The sequence below is a fragment of the Mugil cephalus genome, chromosome 1 (genome assembly GCF_022458985.1).
Source record: "Mugil cephalus isolate CIBA_MC_2020 chromosome 1, CIBA_Mcephalus_1.1, whole genome shotgun sequence".
NCBI classification, from domain to species: domain Eukaryota; kingdom Metazoa; phylum Chordata; class Actinopteri; order Mugiliformes; family Mugilidae; genus Mugil; species Mugil cephalus.
Window position 1 is genome coordinate 7,111,286 of NC_061770.1, and position 19,583 is coordinate 7,130,868.

At 43.5% G+C, this 19,583-nt stretch overlaps 1 protein-coding gene across 11 annotated transcripts in view; it reads right to left on the bottom strand.

Annotated features, from left to right (window-relative positions):
- Positions 1–19,018, bottom strand: part of LOC125007880 (arf-GAP with coiled-coil, ANK repeat and PH domain-containing protein 3-like) — a 59,745-nt gene extending 40,727 nt beyond the window's left edge. For 3 of the 11 annotated variants that reach the window (XM_047584817.1, XM_047584800.1, XM_047584774.1), the window contains exon 1: positions 18,729–19,015. In XM_047584817.1, coding sequence (XP_047440773.1) covers positions 18,729–18,775 — 47 coding nt within the window. In that variant the 5' untranslated portion in view covers positions 18,776–19,015. Of the gene's footprint in view, positions 1–18,728 lie in introns of all 11 variants that reach the window. The other 8 variants (XM_047584825.1, XM_047584792.1, XM_047584835.1 and 5 more) reach the window with 5 other exon arrangements.
- Positions 19,019–19,583: the final 565 nt, after the last annotated feature.

The following is a 19,583-nucleotide window of genomic DNA, read 5'->3' on the forward strand; positions in this document are numbered from 1 at the left end:
AGCGTAGGGAGAAAGAGAGAGGTTAAATCAGGGTGACAATACATAGTGATCTCTCCTGGCTGCGCACAACCTCTCCAAAATCAACACTCCTTATGTTTTTTCAAACTGAAGGGGATATCTAGTCTGGCAGCGGTTGAGCGCTCCACCTCAGATGACCAGTCTGCCTGCTGTGGGTGAACTTTTGCCTGTCTGCTCCCTCCACCACCTCCTCTTCCTCCTCTGCCGTTGCCACACCCCCGAAAAACTCTCCCTCCTACGACTGTTTCTCAGACCACAGCGCATAAATCAGACCAAAGCTTCGAGAATCTTTTCAGAAAGTGGCCCGAGAATGCTGGGAAAACAAGCAGTTAGCGTAAAGAAAAACACAAACAGAAGCTATGCTTGAAAAACAAAAGGCTTTCTACGGTTTTAAGTATTTATAACAAAGATCTCATTGACTGGTGCCCATTTATGTCCTTTCTGCTTGAAGAATTGCAAATGTTTGGGGTCTTTTTTAGAGTTTTTCCTGTTTGAAATGGAATTTTAATCTTAAACAAAAGCATTTAAAAAGATTTACCAACAAAACACAAAATGACTTATAAGCCGTTCAAAGGAGCCGTTGATGAGTGTAACTGTAGAGACAAATATAAAAGTAAAGCCATTCCACGGTATTTTTTAACATGTATTTAAATATTTAAATATGTCCAATGGCTGTGATGTATATTAAATAGACAGATGTGACAATGATCATCAATGTATAAGAAAGAAAAAAAGCAGGAAAAACCCCACAATGTGAGAGCAAGATTTTACAGTTGTTTCATTTTATTTTGAAGTTCTGGATCTGACGGGACATACCAGAGAACAACCTTGGCTGAGGGATTGTTCTGTGATCTGGATGTTTGTGCTGAAGAATGTCTCTTTGTTGTTGTTCTCTTCACACGCAGTAGATGTTGAGAAGATGAGATTCATTAGCTCAGACTGTAGCGGGAACATTATCCCCCGGCTCAGGGACCGTTTGCCTGGCTGCTTTACGGCCTGTGAAGCGCCGGTTGACGGACAGCGCCAGGACTAACCTCTCTTGCCAAGAAAAGGGAAAATATGCGCACATGTTGTTCAAGGTCGAACAAGACTCTAACAGGATAATACAGTGGGGACGGTTTACAGAGAGAGCGTGAAACTGTGAATCAAGGACTCACAGAGAGGTTTTTTTGATCGTCCTCTCCTTGCGTGTTGCTTTGTTTTCGTGCATCTTTAAGGGGCATTCCAACAATTTTACACACGGAGATCTGTTTACTAATCACGAGGAGCACAAATGTTGTGTAACGTCTTCTAAGGCTTTGCAGGGTCTGAGAAAATAAACTTGGTGATACAACAGAAAGTCTGTTTTGCAGAGTGAAATGCAGGAGACTACAGTGAAAGACAGAGAATTTCACCATGTGGGAGCAATAAAGTAAAAATTATTATTATTATTACTATTGTAATGAAAAATGATGCCGGTTTGCATGCCCTAATTAATAAAAGAAAATAAAAAATGTGAACACCCAATATAAACACTTATAGAATAGATGGACCTATTTGATTAACTTTAGGAAGTGTTGCCATGGTAATCAGTACATTTATAATTTCAAAATCAAGTTGTCAATCAAGATGTCGCAAACAAACATAATTTTTGCGTATAAAATGTTTTCCGTAAATAAGTATGTAGGTGTCTAATTTATAAATACAGTGAGCAGGTATTTCATAGAATTTTTAATTTTGTCTTTTGTTTATTTTGTTCATATTTAGTGTAGCTAAGTATAAAATGGCAATTGGGCTTAGAGGTCAGCAACTCCTGTGTCCTGCAAGGTAAAATTACTAGTTTTATCAATGGAGTCTGGTACAACTGATTCTGTGCTCCATTAGAAAGACAGCAAGAGTCTGTTCACTTAAACTGTTGTAGATTTTTTTTTAAGGTGGCTACAACACACATTAGCGCTGATACTGTCCACAGCAGCTCATTGCTTGGTTTCATTGCCTCTGCTTCTCCAAACTGGTGACATGCCGACCGTTAAGTACCTCACACAACCCCAGTTAAAAATATCCCTTTATATCCCCTGTTTTCAAAGCTCCTAAGACCATACACTGTTGTGTTTTGTCACTATCTGTAATTGCTGATGTACCAATGGTGCCACCTAAAGATATTAAATACAGCACAGCCATGACAGAAGCATGCTTGGCTGCTGAGCTTAACTCTACATTTTATGGATTCATCTTCATGTTTTCTACCATTTTATAGCCTTTGATTGACTGTTTAAATGGTACCATTGAGTGTGTCTTAACTTGCTTTGCTAATTAGACCTATATATAAAGATGCCACAATAGCACTCCTTCTGAAGCATTAGCTGTCCCCATATGATTTCACCCACATTATGCATTATATCGGCCTTATAGTTGAGCATTTCAACGCGTGGGTCTATGGGGATTGACTCACTGAGTTTTTGGGATCTACCATGTTCATTTCCCAGCCTCAGAGATCACTTAGTTTAGTTGAGTAAGAGTGTAGTTGATGCTGTAGTTTAACAGGTGTTTGATCCTGAAACTTGGTTTTGGACAAATTAAAAATTGGGAAAAGTGAAGAGACCACTTAAGTTTCAAATGCATCTAAGGACATAGCAAACAGTTGTCAAGACAGGTCAAGCTCATGGTAAAACGAATGTAAAAAATGTCAGGGGATCATCAAATTCATCACCTGGGAACCATGAATGTCAGATATTAAGATATTTTATCGGAGCTACCGGTTAACACTACCATGGTTACAGCCTGGTTGCAACCCTGGCTACATAAACTAATGGATGAAGCAGGCGCTCACAATCCCCTGAGCTTTATTCAAAGCCAAAGTCTTTGAGTAATACTTATTCACGCATACAGTAAACACTGGCTGCCAAACCCTGACTCCCAGCCTTGCAGTGACCTCCGAGCAGCTGCCTTCAGCTTCCGTCTGATCACTCTCCAGGCTCAGCTACGCTGAGACAAGAGGAGTGTTCGCCTGCCAAAAGAACAACTGCTGAGGAGGTCATTCCCGCTTCTTTTTTCAAACTCAAATCCAGAACACAATCCATCACAACAACCAACGGACGCTTTCCTCATTTGGACCAAATCGAATAAATATCTCAATATGAGTGAAAGTCAGGCACCACATGATAAAAGGCCCCTTTCATGTACACAATATGGAAATGTGCTGAATACCGCTGCTTTCTTCTCCTTGAAATCATCCTCTGAGATTTTTTTAATGCCTATAATAAGGAAAATAACTTGGCTTCCATTAATAACTGGTCTGGCTCGGCGATTTGTGCCACAGAGAAAAAGAGGAATCTAAATTTAGCTTCTCTGACTCTGAGAGACTCATTTGAGGGTACACGACCCGACTGAAGCCAGACCCATTAGCACAACATCAGACATGAATTCTTCTGCTTGCGTCAAGAATATGGACGGATGTGTCAAACTAAAAAGCCAGAATGTGGCAAAAAAAAAAAAAAAAGCCTCTCTTCTGCTACATCTGAGTTGGATCTGCGAGGCTTTTCTTTCCTGTGTCAGCCTTTCCACTAATATTTCAAAGCTTTAACTACGGGTCAGCTTTGGAACAGACGTCTCCTGCACAATATCTCCTTTCATTCTGCACTCAGACAGCTGGAGAGATTTCAACGCTGAAGACACTCAGTAGGAAGACTCAACGTGTCTCAAAGCAGCATCGAATCCCATTTATCCCGAAAAGAAAACACGTCCTTTGTCCATTTGACTGTGCGTCTCCCTGTTATTTTTACAATAATCCTCTTGATCTCTTCATCCAGATAGCTGAAAACATATTGTTAGAACGCCCTGGGAACCAATGAGATACTACTATTAGATTGGCTGTTGCCAATCTAATATATGGGCATCATCATCCCACTACTTAATAAAATGAAAACACATAGTCTGTGAAATGGACAAATGAAAACTGAACTAACCGAAATTTGTACACAGACAAAACTTTCCATATTTCTTGGCGAAAAGAATAGGGTGAAGGTGCGAGGTTGGTGAACCTAGGTTAGTTTTCACTTGCTGTGTTCTACTTGTTTAGGTTTAGAAAGAGACTATGAATTGGGTTGAAAGACAATCTTAGCTCACCTGATTGACCTAGGTCCTCAAAAAATAAAATAAAATATGTAACTCAAGTCCAAGACACCAGTTATTGGGTCCTTCATCAAATTTTGTGACTATTAGATAATTTCCCATGAGACCGGGCTAAAATATATATCTGTGAGACGCTGCCACATGGGCACCATTAACTGCATATAAATAGACAATGTGAGCAATTCACTGAGGCTAAAATATATCAATCGAATATGAAACTATTAATCAGTTACTGACAAAGCAAAAGGAAGGCTTGGTAATTCATTTCACATCTAATTAATTGTTAGTGTTGCTCCTCCAGCAGCTAATTACTCACAATTTTATGTGAACTGAGAAGCTGAATCTCATAGAAGATGGATATAACTTCTGCATCTTTCAACTGATTCAAATAATTAAGAATAATGATACTACAAAGTATGTTACAAAGTCTGTTCTCACTTTTTAGTTGGAAATAAAGGGTCAGTATTAAGCAAATTGTTCTTACTGGTAAAACCAGGAGAGGGCCCAGCTATTTCACATTATATTTCAGTTTGATTAGTTATTTAATATTTATATTTATACATGATATCTTTCTTGGTTTTTGGTCTTTCCAAAATGAAGACTAATGTCTTTTTCCGTTTTCTTTATCATTAGAAATCAAATGCTTCCTGGATTTAGACTGGTGGTCAGGCAAAATAACAATTGTTGTGGAACTTTTTCATTATATTCTGCCATTTTTTTGACTTGATGAATTCTTAATAACTGTTGAAGTTGAAGCTGATGTAGAAAGCCGTCTAGTATAAAAGTTTAAATTGGCTTTTAAGCAGCTCTTTCTAGATGCTTTAACTAGAGACACCATAAGTGACATCTCGTGCTGTTAATGTGAGCTCTTTTGCAGTTTTCCACTCACCAATCAGGTCCCTAAAAGCCTCTGGAGCTTTGTGGTTAGAACTGTATTAGCTGCTAATAGAGCTCCAGTCTGAAGCCAACACTGCAACCACAGAAGATTATAGAGATCAGCTGATGATACTGGGTTGGGACAAAGAGCTCAATCTGCTGCACGTAATAAGGATGAGAGGAGGAAGTAGATCTATAAATGTAACCACCAATCTAGTATTTACAGTGCTGCATCCAGTATTTACAGTGGATTTGGACACAGACACGTGTTCTAAACATCCCACTGTTCCTCAATGTTCCTCAGACAATGACTGGGAACGTGGCCAGATAGGTTTTGCATGACCTTGAGTTGCTGTGTGTCAGCGGTGAAGTCATTCTGGAGAGCTCATAAACATTAAACTCCCACTCCAATAACAACACAGGAAGATACAGCCATCCTGCTTTCTCTATCACCGCGTTAGAGGAGAAATCATGAGTGCAAACCACAACTGCAGATTTATAGGAGGGAAAAAGAGGATGTGATGCAACAGCCTGAAACTTCACAGAATGCAATGCTGATATGACTGCTTTTTATGAAATACCACTGTATTTGTTCTGTTTCTCAGATGACCCCAACATGTAAACAATCAAAACTGACCAAGAAGTTGAAACCAAAACGAATGACATTTGCTAAATGCAGCAAACTGCTGTTTTTCAGTCACTGGATCATAACTACAGTATATGTTACAACTCTGGAATGACAATAAAAGTGTGTTCAGCTCTTCCTGAGGGAAACTTTAACGTTTGCACTAAATTTCACAGTAATTCCCGACACTGCATCCAGGTGGACCCGCGACGTTAATACAGATTTAACTCCTCGTGTAGGTCTTCATTTTAAAAGTTCTTTAGATGGAGGGCAGACCCCTTCTTGTGTTCAGCTTAAACTGTGGAGCGATTACAACTTAGAGGACCGCAAGTTAGAGAGTTTTATAAAATTGTCTCGTAACAGGGAGAAGGCATTTAACTGCGGCTGTAGTTAACAAACCAGCTGGGTTCAGTCGCCATACATAACGCAGAGCCGGGTCCATCCCCATTAGCTACAGCAAGGGGGGGGGGTGCGCAATTAGGCGACCACGGCCCATGAGGAAACGGCAACAAAGACGGGCAATGTGATGCAGATTAACCCTTTACAACGCACTGTAGTATTTACACCACTCCTGTGTCCTGTGTCGCCCCCTGCACAAGTTTGGTCTATGGGAGCTTCCTGTGCACCGTCACAAGGGAAACATTCTTGAATGGACAGTCTCCGTCTGCGTGTTTATTATTGCATAGGATACGAGAGGATGTGCGCGACGTCACACCGGCATTGTAACAGAGGGGAGGGACGAGGGACGCTGGTGATCAGGCTGCCAAAGAAAGGTCAGCATGTGAGTTTCGCGGCGCAGGTTTAGATTAACTCAGGGTGGTCCGAGATGACTGCAACACGCAAAAATGTCAATGAAGATATTCGGGACGAGGGAGACGAAAGCGGGAACACACACGCGCGGAGGATCCATGAGAGGCCTGGGCTGTGAGAGCCGGCCTGGACAATGTTCCATTGAAGGGAGGGAGACAATAAAGCCTACAGACGCGGTGATTCTTCCCGGCTTTTTCTGGGCAGCACACCAGGCTGCTTGGGTGAAAAACAGAGCGCAGAATAGAAGCCGGGCCTGCAGCGTAACACCCTGACATTTTGGTGAAATAGCTGAATTCCCCTTAGTGAAAATCCTTACGCAGGCGTGATGCGTCCAGCGGCGGCGGCGGCAGCAGTGGTGGTGGTGGTGGTGGTGGGGCTGAGCTGGGAGTCTTCCCAGCATTTTTGTGGGCTAAACAAGCAGCTTGGCTTGCACTAGAAAGACATACCAGACGTGTGAAGCATTCAGCTCCTTCCTGTCTAGAGGCTTGAGAGATGGAGCTCGCAGAAACAACAGTGCAGACGACAAGAATGAATTATGCTCACATCCTTCTCATTCAAATTGAAAGTCTGGTTTCTTACATTTGGTCCAACAATTAAACAAACTGCCTTTTACATGAGATGTGTAGTAACATGAGGAACTGAGTTAAACAGCAATGAGCCGTCATGTGAGTGTCACAGTGTAAGTTCAGCTGACTGACAGAAAGCGCCGTCACGTCCTCCTGGATTTCCCCCAGGTGTTTCCTTCCCCCTGTAGTCAGCAGCATGGCCCTGACGTCACTCTCCGGTTCTCGTTCATGACCCCTGACCCCTTCGACATCAGCCCCAACACGTGAACGTCAACGTGACTCCTGCGTCAGTTAACAACAGATCTAACCAGACCCTGACACCACCTGCAAAGAAGCATGACTAGGAAACAAAGCCAGAGAGGGAATCATGAGTCCCACCGACAGGCTGCAGTTATTCTTCCTCAATCTGAAATCTTCATATGAAGTGTGAGCGACAAGTGACGTCCAAAGGGCGATGTGTGGGAAAGACGCATGCACTCAGATAAAAACGCTATCACGGAACCGAAAACAGCCCTCCGGAGAATCCCAGCCACAGCAGCTCCACCAGACTCAGAGGAAAGAAAGAAAACAGGAGAATTACAGAAAAATGAAGCCGAGTCACGGCTCGTTGGCTTCTTCGCTAAACCACGCTCTCCAGGGAGAGCCGTTCCAAACGTCAACAACCGTGAGGAAACAATGAAAAATGAGTTAAGTGGAATGCAACGGTCGGCTTACAAAATGTAGAAAAGGTCAAGGAAATGATACGATACGGGTGCCAGTTTAGTGACTGAAAATTGGGTGGGAAATACAATAAACTCGGAGTCCAAAAACATTGGGGAAAAGCCACACTTTGAAGGTCCAGATCTCACCTCAGAGTCATATTTCTTCTGACTAAAAGTCATTCTAGTAAAAGGCTGTGCATTTATATCAATATTCAATACAAAGCCACCCCTCTGCCATCATTTATGATGCAGATTCATCAAAATGTTAAGAAAAACAGGCTGAAGTCTCCAACATCATTCCTGCCTTTTTTTTTCATTAGTTCGACCTTAAGGTAATAGTTTAAAGCAAAAACATGAAACATTTACCAGTTACAGACTCTCTGATGTCATTTCAAACGGTTGGCTGGAAAAACACAAAAAAATCAGCCTGAGCTTTAGAAAACTGAACAGGGCACTTTCTAGTAGCCCTGAACGATCAAGACAGCACCATTTAACACAGGCAAAACACAGGCAAATGAATTTATGGAAATGATATCCTGCACGTCTTTTATGGAAATCACACAAAGTACCAAACAAATGAGATTCATATCAACGAATGTCAAACGCAATAAACATTACAGAACTAGCGGCAATTATGAGCCGACTGTGGCACTGACTTATGCTAGCCAAGCCTGATTAGCACCTCTCCAGAAATGTAACTATGCCAGCAGACAGCAAGTAGTGTATTTCTGCTTTAGTATTTTCCTGCAGCTTCACCATTTGTGAATTTTCAAATGTATTGTTTTGTATAAATAACAACAAACAAATTGAGGAAAGGCTAACCGAGGAGGTTCTGAGCTACAAACATTCGTACGACTCGTCTTCGGTGAAATTTTGGAGAACGTTTCAGTCGCCATTGTTAAAAGTGAAGCAGGAAGTAGACTACAGGAAGTAGGTTGCTGTAGTCTGCGTTCATCATTCAGAAGGGGAAACATGATGAGCTACTGTTAGCAGGGAGGCTAAAAAGCTACAAAGAGGCACAGCCCTCAGGACAGAGCTGACCTCTCCTGAATCATGTGGGTCAGCAGGTGAATCATGTCGAAAATATCTTTTAGTTATAAAGAAAGATTCAATGAAAATATAAAACGGACCTAAAACCTTCCGTCACTTCAGTTTTTCGTCTCGTGCCTTGGTGTGCAATCATGGAGATTTCTTTCAGCATATGAGACATATGAAAACCTGCCATTTGGAATCTGTCAAACAGCAACCGGTAAAAATGTAGGACCACAGACGCTCGCTGACGGCACGACACCGGCAAATTGCCCAACGTCGGTTTGGTGCATCACAGCTTTTAAACAAAGGGAACTGACTGTTCTTGAGGACGTTTCATTTCTCATCCAAGCGGCTTCTTCAGCTCTAAATGATTGGTGAGGAGATTAGGTTTTAAATATTCAAAGAGATGTTTCTTTGAATTGTTCTTATTTTTTGCCAACTAAGGAATCCAAGAAGGCCAATGCGAAAGCATTCAACATGCAAAACAGAGAAGCAAAACATCTGGAACCAGGAAATTAAACTTTAAAAACACTTCTTTATTCCTTTGATTAAAAACAAGTCAGAAGCATTTTTTTTTTTAATTGGTGGACTGAAGAAAGAAAGAATAATTCTTCTCCTCGTGTTCAGGGTCGGACTGTCTTTTGCATTTTTAACACTAGAAGTCGTTTCAGGGTGTTTTAGGGATTTTTGCTCTGACTCAGGTTTGGATGTCATAACATCAGAGTCAGCGACTTCCTCTCACACACCGTCTCCCAAAGGATTTGCCCTTTACTCCGAACCTGCTTTTAATATTTGAGCGAGCTGACGCACTTCCTGACCCGTCCCCAGACCCGGTTCTGGCCCAGCCGCGACCAGAAGTCTGCCCCCGCACACAGAGGAAGGCAGGGAGGATGGAAAAGGGGGAGAGCAGGAGAGAGTGTGAGGCAGGGAGTGAGAGGGATGGAACAAATCAAAAACAGATGCTTGTACACGTGTGATTCAGCATTTCGAAGCTGAGCAGAGACGCAGCCCGGCCAAATCTCCCTTTATCTCCACTTCACACTTAACGGCCGAGTATCTGTGTTGAACCTGAAGTCATTTCATATTCCCCAGGTTATGACAAACAGCCACAGCTGTGGAGATATCGGTGGTTCTATCCCATTTCCCGACCCATCTGATAATAAACGTGCAGCATGGGCCTATGTTGACACACCTGGAAACTACCCAGCTTTCCAAGCAGCCCAGGAGACATTTCAGAGACATTAAACAGTGAAATATGTTAGTCATAACTTTCTATTGGTCCTATCAAACCCAGATTCAACCCTGCGTAAAGTTTATTTAAAATAAGCTAAAATATTAAGAGCGTAAAGGAGGCCAAATGCAGGTTATCATGTCTGCTTTCTGTGAGTCTGCTGACAAACGACTCAATGACACGAGCACAAAGCCCAGAGGACGGCTCCTCACATGCTGCCTTTGAGATGGAGATGGCGAGCCTTTAAAAAAAACAGCAAATCTCCTCTAACGCGGTTGAAACACCCGAGATAGGAGAGGTGCAGCTGGTATGCGCTGAGGAAATTGAGTATTTTCCAATTAGTGATCGAGATCGGAGACAAATCTACTGATAAATCTGGTTTTTAAAAGCTAAAGCTTGTGTGGTGTTTCTACATTAGGCAGAGGGACCATTTTAAAGCGCCTAGGCTGAGACCTATTATATGGGCTAAAAGACAAATACCACTGTCATATCTGATCAGCCATGATCTTCAGTCAACTGATCCAATATGAAGTCTCACAATTTCTCTGTGGTTTGTGTAGAAGTGCACACAAGGAGCATTTAATTTAAATGTAAACTAATTTTGTCTCATCTCAACAAAGGTTGACTGTGACACCACCTCATGTCACCTGTGTCTGGATCAGAAAGCTGCACTTGAACACACCGCCAACAACCAGCTGGGACATCTATGTGATATAAATAAACTCTTCATAACAGCATGTGGTCAAAGGCTACATTCAGCAATTCAGTCTCTGTCCTCAGGCAGCAATTTATGAAGCTGCCAATCAGAGAAACTAGTAAACGGCCGACCATCAACTTGGTTTGCCACGGTTTTAACTTGACATGACGGGCCAATAATCTTTCAGAAATGGTGGGGGTGGATATAAGATAATATGCTGCAATTTTTTACCCTTCCCTCTTTCATTATATCTTTACATTACCTACATTAAGTTAGCCTGCCATTAGCTTGCCAAACTGTTAGCGTCAGAAACATCTAGACGCCAACGGTTGCTGTGTTCTTGTGATTTACGGCTGGTACAGTGAGTACACAAAAAGTATTTCTAAAACTCTTTAGCTATTTCTTTAATGTAGAATAAGAGCTACAAATAACAGAGGCTTGGTCAGGGCAGAGTGGAGGATAATAGCTGCTGTCCTGTTGCTATGGAACGTCTGAGGGCTCCACTTTACAGTGTGGTTAATCCAATAGGAACATTAGGTGGACTATTTTTATAAACTCAGAATCATCGTCCATTTCACCAGGCATTATCGGCCTTGTGAAATAGAAGATTCCTGCAACCTGTTGTTAGTTACGCTCCAGTATACGAATGTTCAGTGTTTCTCTCTTTGCCACCCCGGGGCAAAACACATGATCCGGCCAAATTGAAACCCTTCGCCTGCATATCAAGGGAAAAGTGGATTTTCTCCTGCAAACAGTATGAGACATCTGATATCCAAAGGCATAAAGAATTGAGATCAGATGTTCGGCCGCCATTACCATAATCCAATCTGCTAGGAAAAACAAACGCCAAGTTGGAGCAGTTTTGTTCAGCCGCACTGTGAACTAAGACCAAAGACTGATCGGCGTTAAAAATCTGCTCATTGTGTGGCGCTACTGGCCGGGCCCTTGTTTTCTAACTCCCCTGCCTTGCATTAGTCACTGCTGTTCCCTTTCACAGCGGGCTGTGCGAGGAATACTAATGCCAATTTACTACAACTCCTCCATCATTAAGGGCTCAAGATGTTGCCATAGTGCTGATTCAATGTCTGCGGCACAGCGTGCTCAACCTGTGGCAACACCGGATGGCTCATGTGAAAGAGGGGTAAGAGGATTTGAGCAGAGCAGCAGCAGTGAGGTTTGGCTATTAGATTTCATCGCACTTAATAAACCGTTGGTGCTCTTGCTGGTCGTGCATGCAGGCCCAGGTCTTTGTCGCGTCTCAGGATGTCCGACAGAAGCAGATTAGCACAGCCTCCGGTATGCAGCGCCTGGCTTTTGGGGGCTCTTTGTGTGTGCAGTGTGTGAAGCGCATTGCCATTCGTTATAATGAAATGAGAGGGGACAGCCAGGGTTCCTGCAGCGAGTCGCCTCCTTCAACACAAAAGACTAAAAAAGGGGATGACATCATCTCTGGATCCCGAAGCATTTTGCATAGGACTAATCTCCATTTACTCAAAGCATCATTCAACTTCCAGGAAACACAACATACAGTATAAATAGAGACACTTCATATAGCACTGAATGACATTATTTAAATGGGCTCCTGTGCAAGCTACAAAACCTGACTTTATGACGGGTAGTCTCAACCATAGACCACAGATATGAAGATGGATGACGTGACAGAAGTTAGTTGTCAGGTTGCCAACCGGTCTATGGGGAATAGTAATAACTGATATGTAGCGAGCCAGCAAACAATTAGCTAATGATAATATTGAGGGCCCATGACACGCATAGACTGTAAGGGGTTGGCCATAAGATGTTCAAAGGGTCTTTGCTCACATTTTGGTGAGGCAGGAGGCAAAACCTCGATTTACAATTGATCACTGATGCACTAACGTCAACAATGCTTGATGGCAGCGCCCATGAGATCAATACCTTGGCTTCAGTATTGCACAAAACGAGGAACAAAGCATGATCCATTTTTATATACACCGATCATCCTCAATATTAAAACCACTGCCAGGAGAAGTAAAGAACTGTCCATCTTGTGACAATTCAGTGTTCTGCTGAGAAACTTTTGGACCTGACATTCATGTGAATGTTACTTAGACATGTACCACCCAACTAGACCAGGCAGGCACCCCCACCCTATAGCAATGACACTCCTTGATGGCAGCATCCATCCCCAGCAGGATGCAGCCTGACACACACACACAGATACAAAAATGGTTTAGGAACAACTAAAAAAAAGTACAAGGTGTTGACCTGACCTCCAGATTCACTGGATCCCAAACTGATCAAGTATCTGTGTGATGATCCACAGAGGCCCCTCCCCTCAACCCATAAGACCCAAAGGCCCCCACTAACAACATTGTGTTTCCAGACACCACAGGACACTCTTAAAAGACCCATGTCCATTCACTGATGAGTCACAACGTTTTTGGAGACACTTTTGGAGGGACACCTACACAATATAAGGAAGGTGGTCATAATGTTATGTCTGATCGGTGCACATTACATACACTGTACATATTTTCTGGAATAAATCCCTGTTTTCTATGCTATTCAACATTTACCCTGCACCATTTCATTTGAGTGTCAACCTAAATTATTGCTCAATAGCTGCAAGAAAAACAGAAACTAGAGTGGCCTGAGCGGAGCTCCACACTTCCAGCTCCAAGCTTTGGGATTACGATCCACAAATGCTGCCTCTGCTATATCAACGCCAACGTGGCCTCAGTCCACCTTCATGCAGTGCAAAGAAAGACCTTCTCTCCTGAAGAATTTTTTATCTGCTGCTTTTGCATTTGCACAGAAGACACTCTTTGAAATGACGTTCCTATAGCTGCCCTATATGCTGTGGAGCCTGGTGAGCTTCCACACTCCAAACGAGGAAAAGCCCTTCACCTGGTCTTACTTTTTAAAAGATAAAAGCCATTCCCAGCTAATGGTGCCATGTTTTCTCAGCAGGAGGGCGACAACGTTGCGACTGAAGAATCACATACCCGTATGTATCACTGGTTCTGTTTGCACTAGGATGACACCAGTTGGATTTTAAGCCTCCAGGTGTCACACCTTACCGTCCAGAGACAGAGCCTGTGAATGTGGGTCAATCCCTGATTAAGACCATCAAACTGCACAGTGGGGACATAATCCCTGTCACTTTCATTACCTGGAACGCACACAACCTACCGACACCCTTAACAAGATGGTAAAGAAGCCCAGAGGCCAGCGCCACTGAGCTGAATGAGGCCATTAAAACGAGCTCACGTGTGAAAATTAAAACAGCAGAATGAACTTGGATGGGTGGGGAAGTGGTAGCAGAGCATATGTGTAACGCATCCGAAGCCCGAATCGCCAGAAGAGGTCATTAAACCGATGACACACCAGACAGAGCAGCTTTTTGTTTTTTGCTCCCGCCCGAACTAGAAAACATGAAATATGACACGAGAGAGAGACAGGAGGCAGAGGTGATGGAGAACAGCTGGGCATTTCAGCCACAACGCTGGTGAATCCTCCGCCCTTCTCCGGCCGGAGTCACGGTCCTGGGAGGAGCAGTCTTGGCTGAACAGAAGGGCCACTGACACAGATTCAAGCTGGAAGGAGGTCAGGTTGAAATAGAGCAGAAGCAACAAGGCGGCGGAGCAGAGATCCCTTCCAGCTCCATGCAGCTGGAGATGCTGCTCCTCCAGAAAAACAAGAAACATCCGCCAGGCTTCCGCAACGATTCGTCACAACCGTAGACCGAGGCGAACCCGATGCCTGGGAACTGGCCTGACATGGAGGAGGAAGATTTTTTAATGTATTACTTTTGGTATTATTAAGAACTAAAAAATGATGCAGTAGCTGGAAACACATGACCGTGATGAGATGGAACTAGTCTGGTGTTTTGGATGAAGAAAAAATGCGTCAGCATGCAACAGAATTGTTCTGGATCCAATCAGTTATTTTGTTGTAAATTCATTCAACTCCACTTTGTTCTTTGCTGTTACTCTTCCGTCCATCAGCACATAAAACCTGCACAAACTCTTCAGTTGGCCAGGCAGATCTTTGCTGGAGCATAATCAGTTCCCAACAGAGTAACTCCAGACCAAAACTCCTCCACAAACATATTGTGGCTGTGACTTTTAAAAACTAAGAGGAAAATTTACCCCAGTCCAGCACTGACCATCAGCTTGATCAATCAATATATAATGTGCATGTATTAAACACAGTGTGAGGTGTGATTTCGAGAACTAACTTTTCACTCGGCAACTTCATTTGTTTCCTGCTTTGCACTAAATTAATTCACAAAATCCATCCTCTATTCCTGGCCTCTCCAGGAATGTGACACATACCCTCCCTCCCCCCTGTCATGTGTCACAGATCCATCCATCCAGTCGTTTTCTCACAGATGCTGGCGACTCGCATGCAGCGAGCGCCACAGGTCACTGGCCCCGGATTCCCCGCCTGTCGGGGCTCTCTGCCCCACACTGTGCGACTCACTGAGGAGGCCTTCATGGTGACGGCGGCCTCGCCCCGGCTCTCCGCCTCCAGCTGGTGACACTGGAGGGGAGGAAGGCTCATCAGGGCTCTCTGCCCTGGGCCATTCAGACGCAGAGAAAGGAGTCTGTCTCTCAGCGGAAGTGAGACGCTCACTGGACAATAGTCATATTCTGCTGGAGGACTGGAAGCTCACGGGAACGGACCAGCGGGGACGCAGTGAATCCCGCCAATTTGGCAAAATGGGCATCAGTGAAGTCTCCTCTTGACATTCACGACCTGCAAGACGCCTCTATGTTTTATCAAAGCCTTAGAGGAATGGTTTTGATGGAGGACGAGTTAATGAAGGAATCAATCAACTTCCAAAGTCCAAACATTTACACGTCCTTTCGCTGTGTCTCGTATATTATCTTCCATCAGCCTGCGAGTGTGACTTCAAATTGACATGTCGGTGGGGAGAAAACAGCTCAACCGTCGCCTGCTGCCGATGTTGTTCCAGAGCAAACACAAACACAGGAGTTCCTGTGGCCGTGTAATCATCACAGACCAACACAGACGCTCAGAGCATCGCCGGCTGCAGCCCCGCATCTGCCTGAGTCACAGAGAGTAAACTCACAGTTGGCTTAAGAGATCTCTGGGCCATTAACTCATCTCCACTGTCACATCTATGTCTGGTTAAGACGCTCCAATGTGTCAATTATAGCTCGAAGACTTGGAGGTGCTAGAGACAGACGACCGGACGGAAAGATGTAAACAAACAACGGCGCCCGAGGTCTGATGAAAGCCTAAAAAGAGGCCTGAATTCAAGTTACGGCAGTTACGGTGGAAGCTGTCTTTTTGTTGGGATGTTGAGAGGCGTCCAGGATGCAGTTTCTGTTATCAAGAGGACAAGGGCAAGAGGACAAACTAAAACCAAATTTAAACCATTTCAACATTTGTACACTAAGATGAAAGAACAGTAGTAATGCATAAACACTGCAGCGCTAAATCTATGGACCTGTTCTCTCCCACATGCTCAGAGTCAGGAAACATCAGCTGACTCACGCAGACTTATTGAGTGAAACAACTCATAGCGAAACAGTTGTCTGAGCAAAGGTCCATGGCTACGTTTAGGTTGGTCGCTTAGATTGTGGTGACAACACACTTATGTCGACCAGACACAACATTATGACCACCTTCCTAATACTGTGATGGTCCTCCTCCTGCTGCCGAAACGGTTCTCCCTCATCAGAGAATGGACATGGGTCTCCTGAAGGGTCTTCTATATGGGTTGAGGGGGGGCGTTGCCACAAGATGGTTAATGTTATTTACTTCTCCTATCAGTGGTTTTAACATCATGGCTGATCAGTGGAAGTACCACACCTCGAGTTCAGTATTTTCTGACAATATGTAAACTGGTAACTATTATCATGAATACTGTCTTTACCGTACACTGCTGCACCTGAGTCATAAAGTTCGTTCCCCTCATGTGTCGACATGTTCCAAATGACAATAAATGAACCTTGAACCTTGAACCTAACTCAAGTATAGGAAGAGCTGGAAAAAAGTCAGGTTAAAGACCTGTTACAGTTAAAACTGAGGCCTTCATTTTTTTCATTTCAGGTTGAGAGCAGCTCAAAAGAAAGACGAGAAGAATGTAACTGTTTGGCTCCTCTGGGTGATCCATCAATAAGAGGAGCCATCAAACATCGGAGATAACAGCAATAACAAACTGATTCCTCAGCGTTTCACATGTGTGGGAAGCTGCGGTGGGTCACGCCAACCCTAACAGTGAAAAGCCCCGATTTTCCTGCCGCTTCCTTCCAATCATCCACCTCCACGGTTGTTACATAACACTCCATACAGCATCGCCGCGTTTAGCTCCACAAAGGAGCTGCCTGAAAACACTGTTACAGGCTTCAGTGGCTGTGAGAGCATCGGTTTACTTTGTCTCTTTCAGCGTCTCTTCTAGTCATTTAAACATCCTGGGCAGCAGATGAAAGACTCTTAACAGACTGTAAACTAGAGGAAGGCTCACTTAAGGGAACATCAGCCAGAAGACGAACCTGAAAATAGTGTCTACGAAGGGGAGGCGGAAGCACGGCGTCGCAGGGCAGATAGGAGATAACTCTATGCAGCCATTAGCGACACGGGGTCTTAGAGCTTTAAATAATGAGCAATGTGACTCTTTAGCATGCAGCTTGTCCCGCCGTGGCCTCGCCGCGCTCCTCAGCATATGAAACGTGTGAGGAGAAGGCTGAGATGTGTGCCTTCCTCCGGTTCCAGGTGGCAGTCATTAAGGTGCTGCTGCCAAGTCTGGAAGTCTTTGATTTGGAAACAGAGATTTTATCGAACAGAGTGCACAAGTGCAGCGTTGGGAAGTAACGAGACAAGAACAATCACAATACTATAACTGTGAATTCCCATTTTACCTAACTTTAGTCTGTTGTTTTAGTCCACTACGGTCATCTGAGAGCTTCTAAATTAAGATTTTACACACACACACACACACACACATAAAACAATAAGAGCATGCATTTATTTCATAGAAAAGAAAAAGATTAGAGTTTAAAAAACATCTGTGCCGGTTTAGATTGGCATCAGTTCTTTAACTGATGCCAAATTTCATTCATTTTTGTCTTTGATTAGCATCTTTGAAGCCGCCAATAATTGAGGTGCACCCACATTTTTTTCCAGCTGGACCTACCATTCTTGTAAATTTGGCAAAGACTAAAGTTGTCAGTGAGAACAAGAATGCTGTCTGAGAAATGCAGCAGGAAAACGTGTCCATCTGATTTCATCCTGAATGTTGCACCGACTCATGCCTTTTACTATTGTTTTAAAACCATCTGAATGCCTCGTACTCCCTGCGGAGCACCTTTTACTTTCTTGAACAGACTATTTGTCTTTCAGTAAATGCTCTGGTCCTCTGCAGAACCACAGTAAAAGGACCCCGAGACCTCCCCTCACAGCCGGACAGGACTTTGCGGGAGGAGAGGACCAGGCTTAGATGTGGGTGTAGAAGAATTCCTGCCTTATTTGTGTAACCTTTGGAGCTCGGCGGTCAGGGGCTTTTGGCACTGTCTGTGTGGAAGCCTTCAGTTTCCTCTGATCCACAGATTAGTGACAACTGTTTGAACCGGTGCTAAAACACTGAGTTTATTATCTTCATGTGGACTGAGAAAAATAATCAGCAGCTATTCTTTCTTTCTTTCTTTCTAAATTAATTTCCTCCAGCTCCCTGTGTGAAATCATTAAAGAAATGATTAAATGCAGCCATAGCTCAGCATGAACTAATGTATAAGGGAAATCAGTCGTATACATCACAGCGAGAAACGTTTATTTCTTTCGGACTGGGACAATGACATCTTGTGGGAGATGACACATGGATGCAAGGCGTTGATCCATGAGCGGCTCCACTCAGCCCCATGTGACAACTCGTACGGCTGCAGTGCTCATCAAGGAGCTTAGCAGAAGAAACGAGGCTGTGAAAATGCACACAGATCGGACTGACGTTCAGCTGTGATCGCAACCCGCCATTTATCGGATCAGCGAACAGAAGTCCCACTGAGAACCAACAGTTGAAGTCAACGGGGAAGACGCATTGTTAAGTTTTTCTTACCTGAACCGGGGTGAATCTTTAATGCAGTCTTCAAAATCCACAGTCATCTTTGGGCCGGAGAGAAGTTTCCACGCGTTAAAAGAAAGATTTCATCTCCTGGCTGGATTAGTGTGGAGGTGGAAGTTATCCGAGTCTTCCTCCCGTCTCCTGCTCCTCCTGCTGCGGATCAGTCCCCCACCGCTCAGTCCCGCTCTGATGATCCGGAGCCGCTGCCCTCAGTACTGGACCAGCTGGTGCCTTCACTTGCTCCAACTAAACTCGGATTTTACAGCTCCACACTCCGGTCTACGACCAGTTTGCAACTCGATGCCTGAATTTAAAGGGAAACATGCAATCAGTAATGAAAAGTAACTACTGCTGCACTTAAACACACTTTCAGTGCACTCGTGTTTTATTTACGTTTTTATTTACGCTACTGAATTGCACGTGGAAGTATTTATTTATTTATTTAGTTAATGAAAACAATACAATATAATGCATGAAAGTATAACTGGTCCCACATGAAATAGTTCATACTACTCAGACTCTCCTATTTCATACACCGATGAATCAAACGTGGACTGTTTAAATGTTGATTCTTCAGTAGTACACATGATTATTTTGTGGTTGTCAATTTTCCTGAAGCCATATCTGGCTTGATCTTAACCATTAATAAGAGATTATAATTTAAATGACGATTTAAAGTATTTTTGTTAATTTTGTCTCTGTTTATATGGCACATTCAAAGCCCGAAGTTGACCCGAAGTGGCTTCTAGTCAGAGCAAATAAAAACATCTGCCTCCATACAAGCAAAAGCCCAATTTTGTGTTATCAATCTGAATCTGCGATAAGCAACCAAGTTGTTAAATACATATA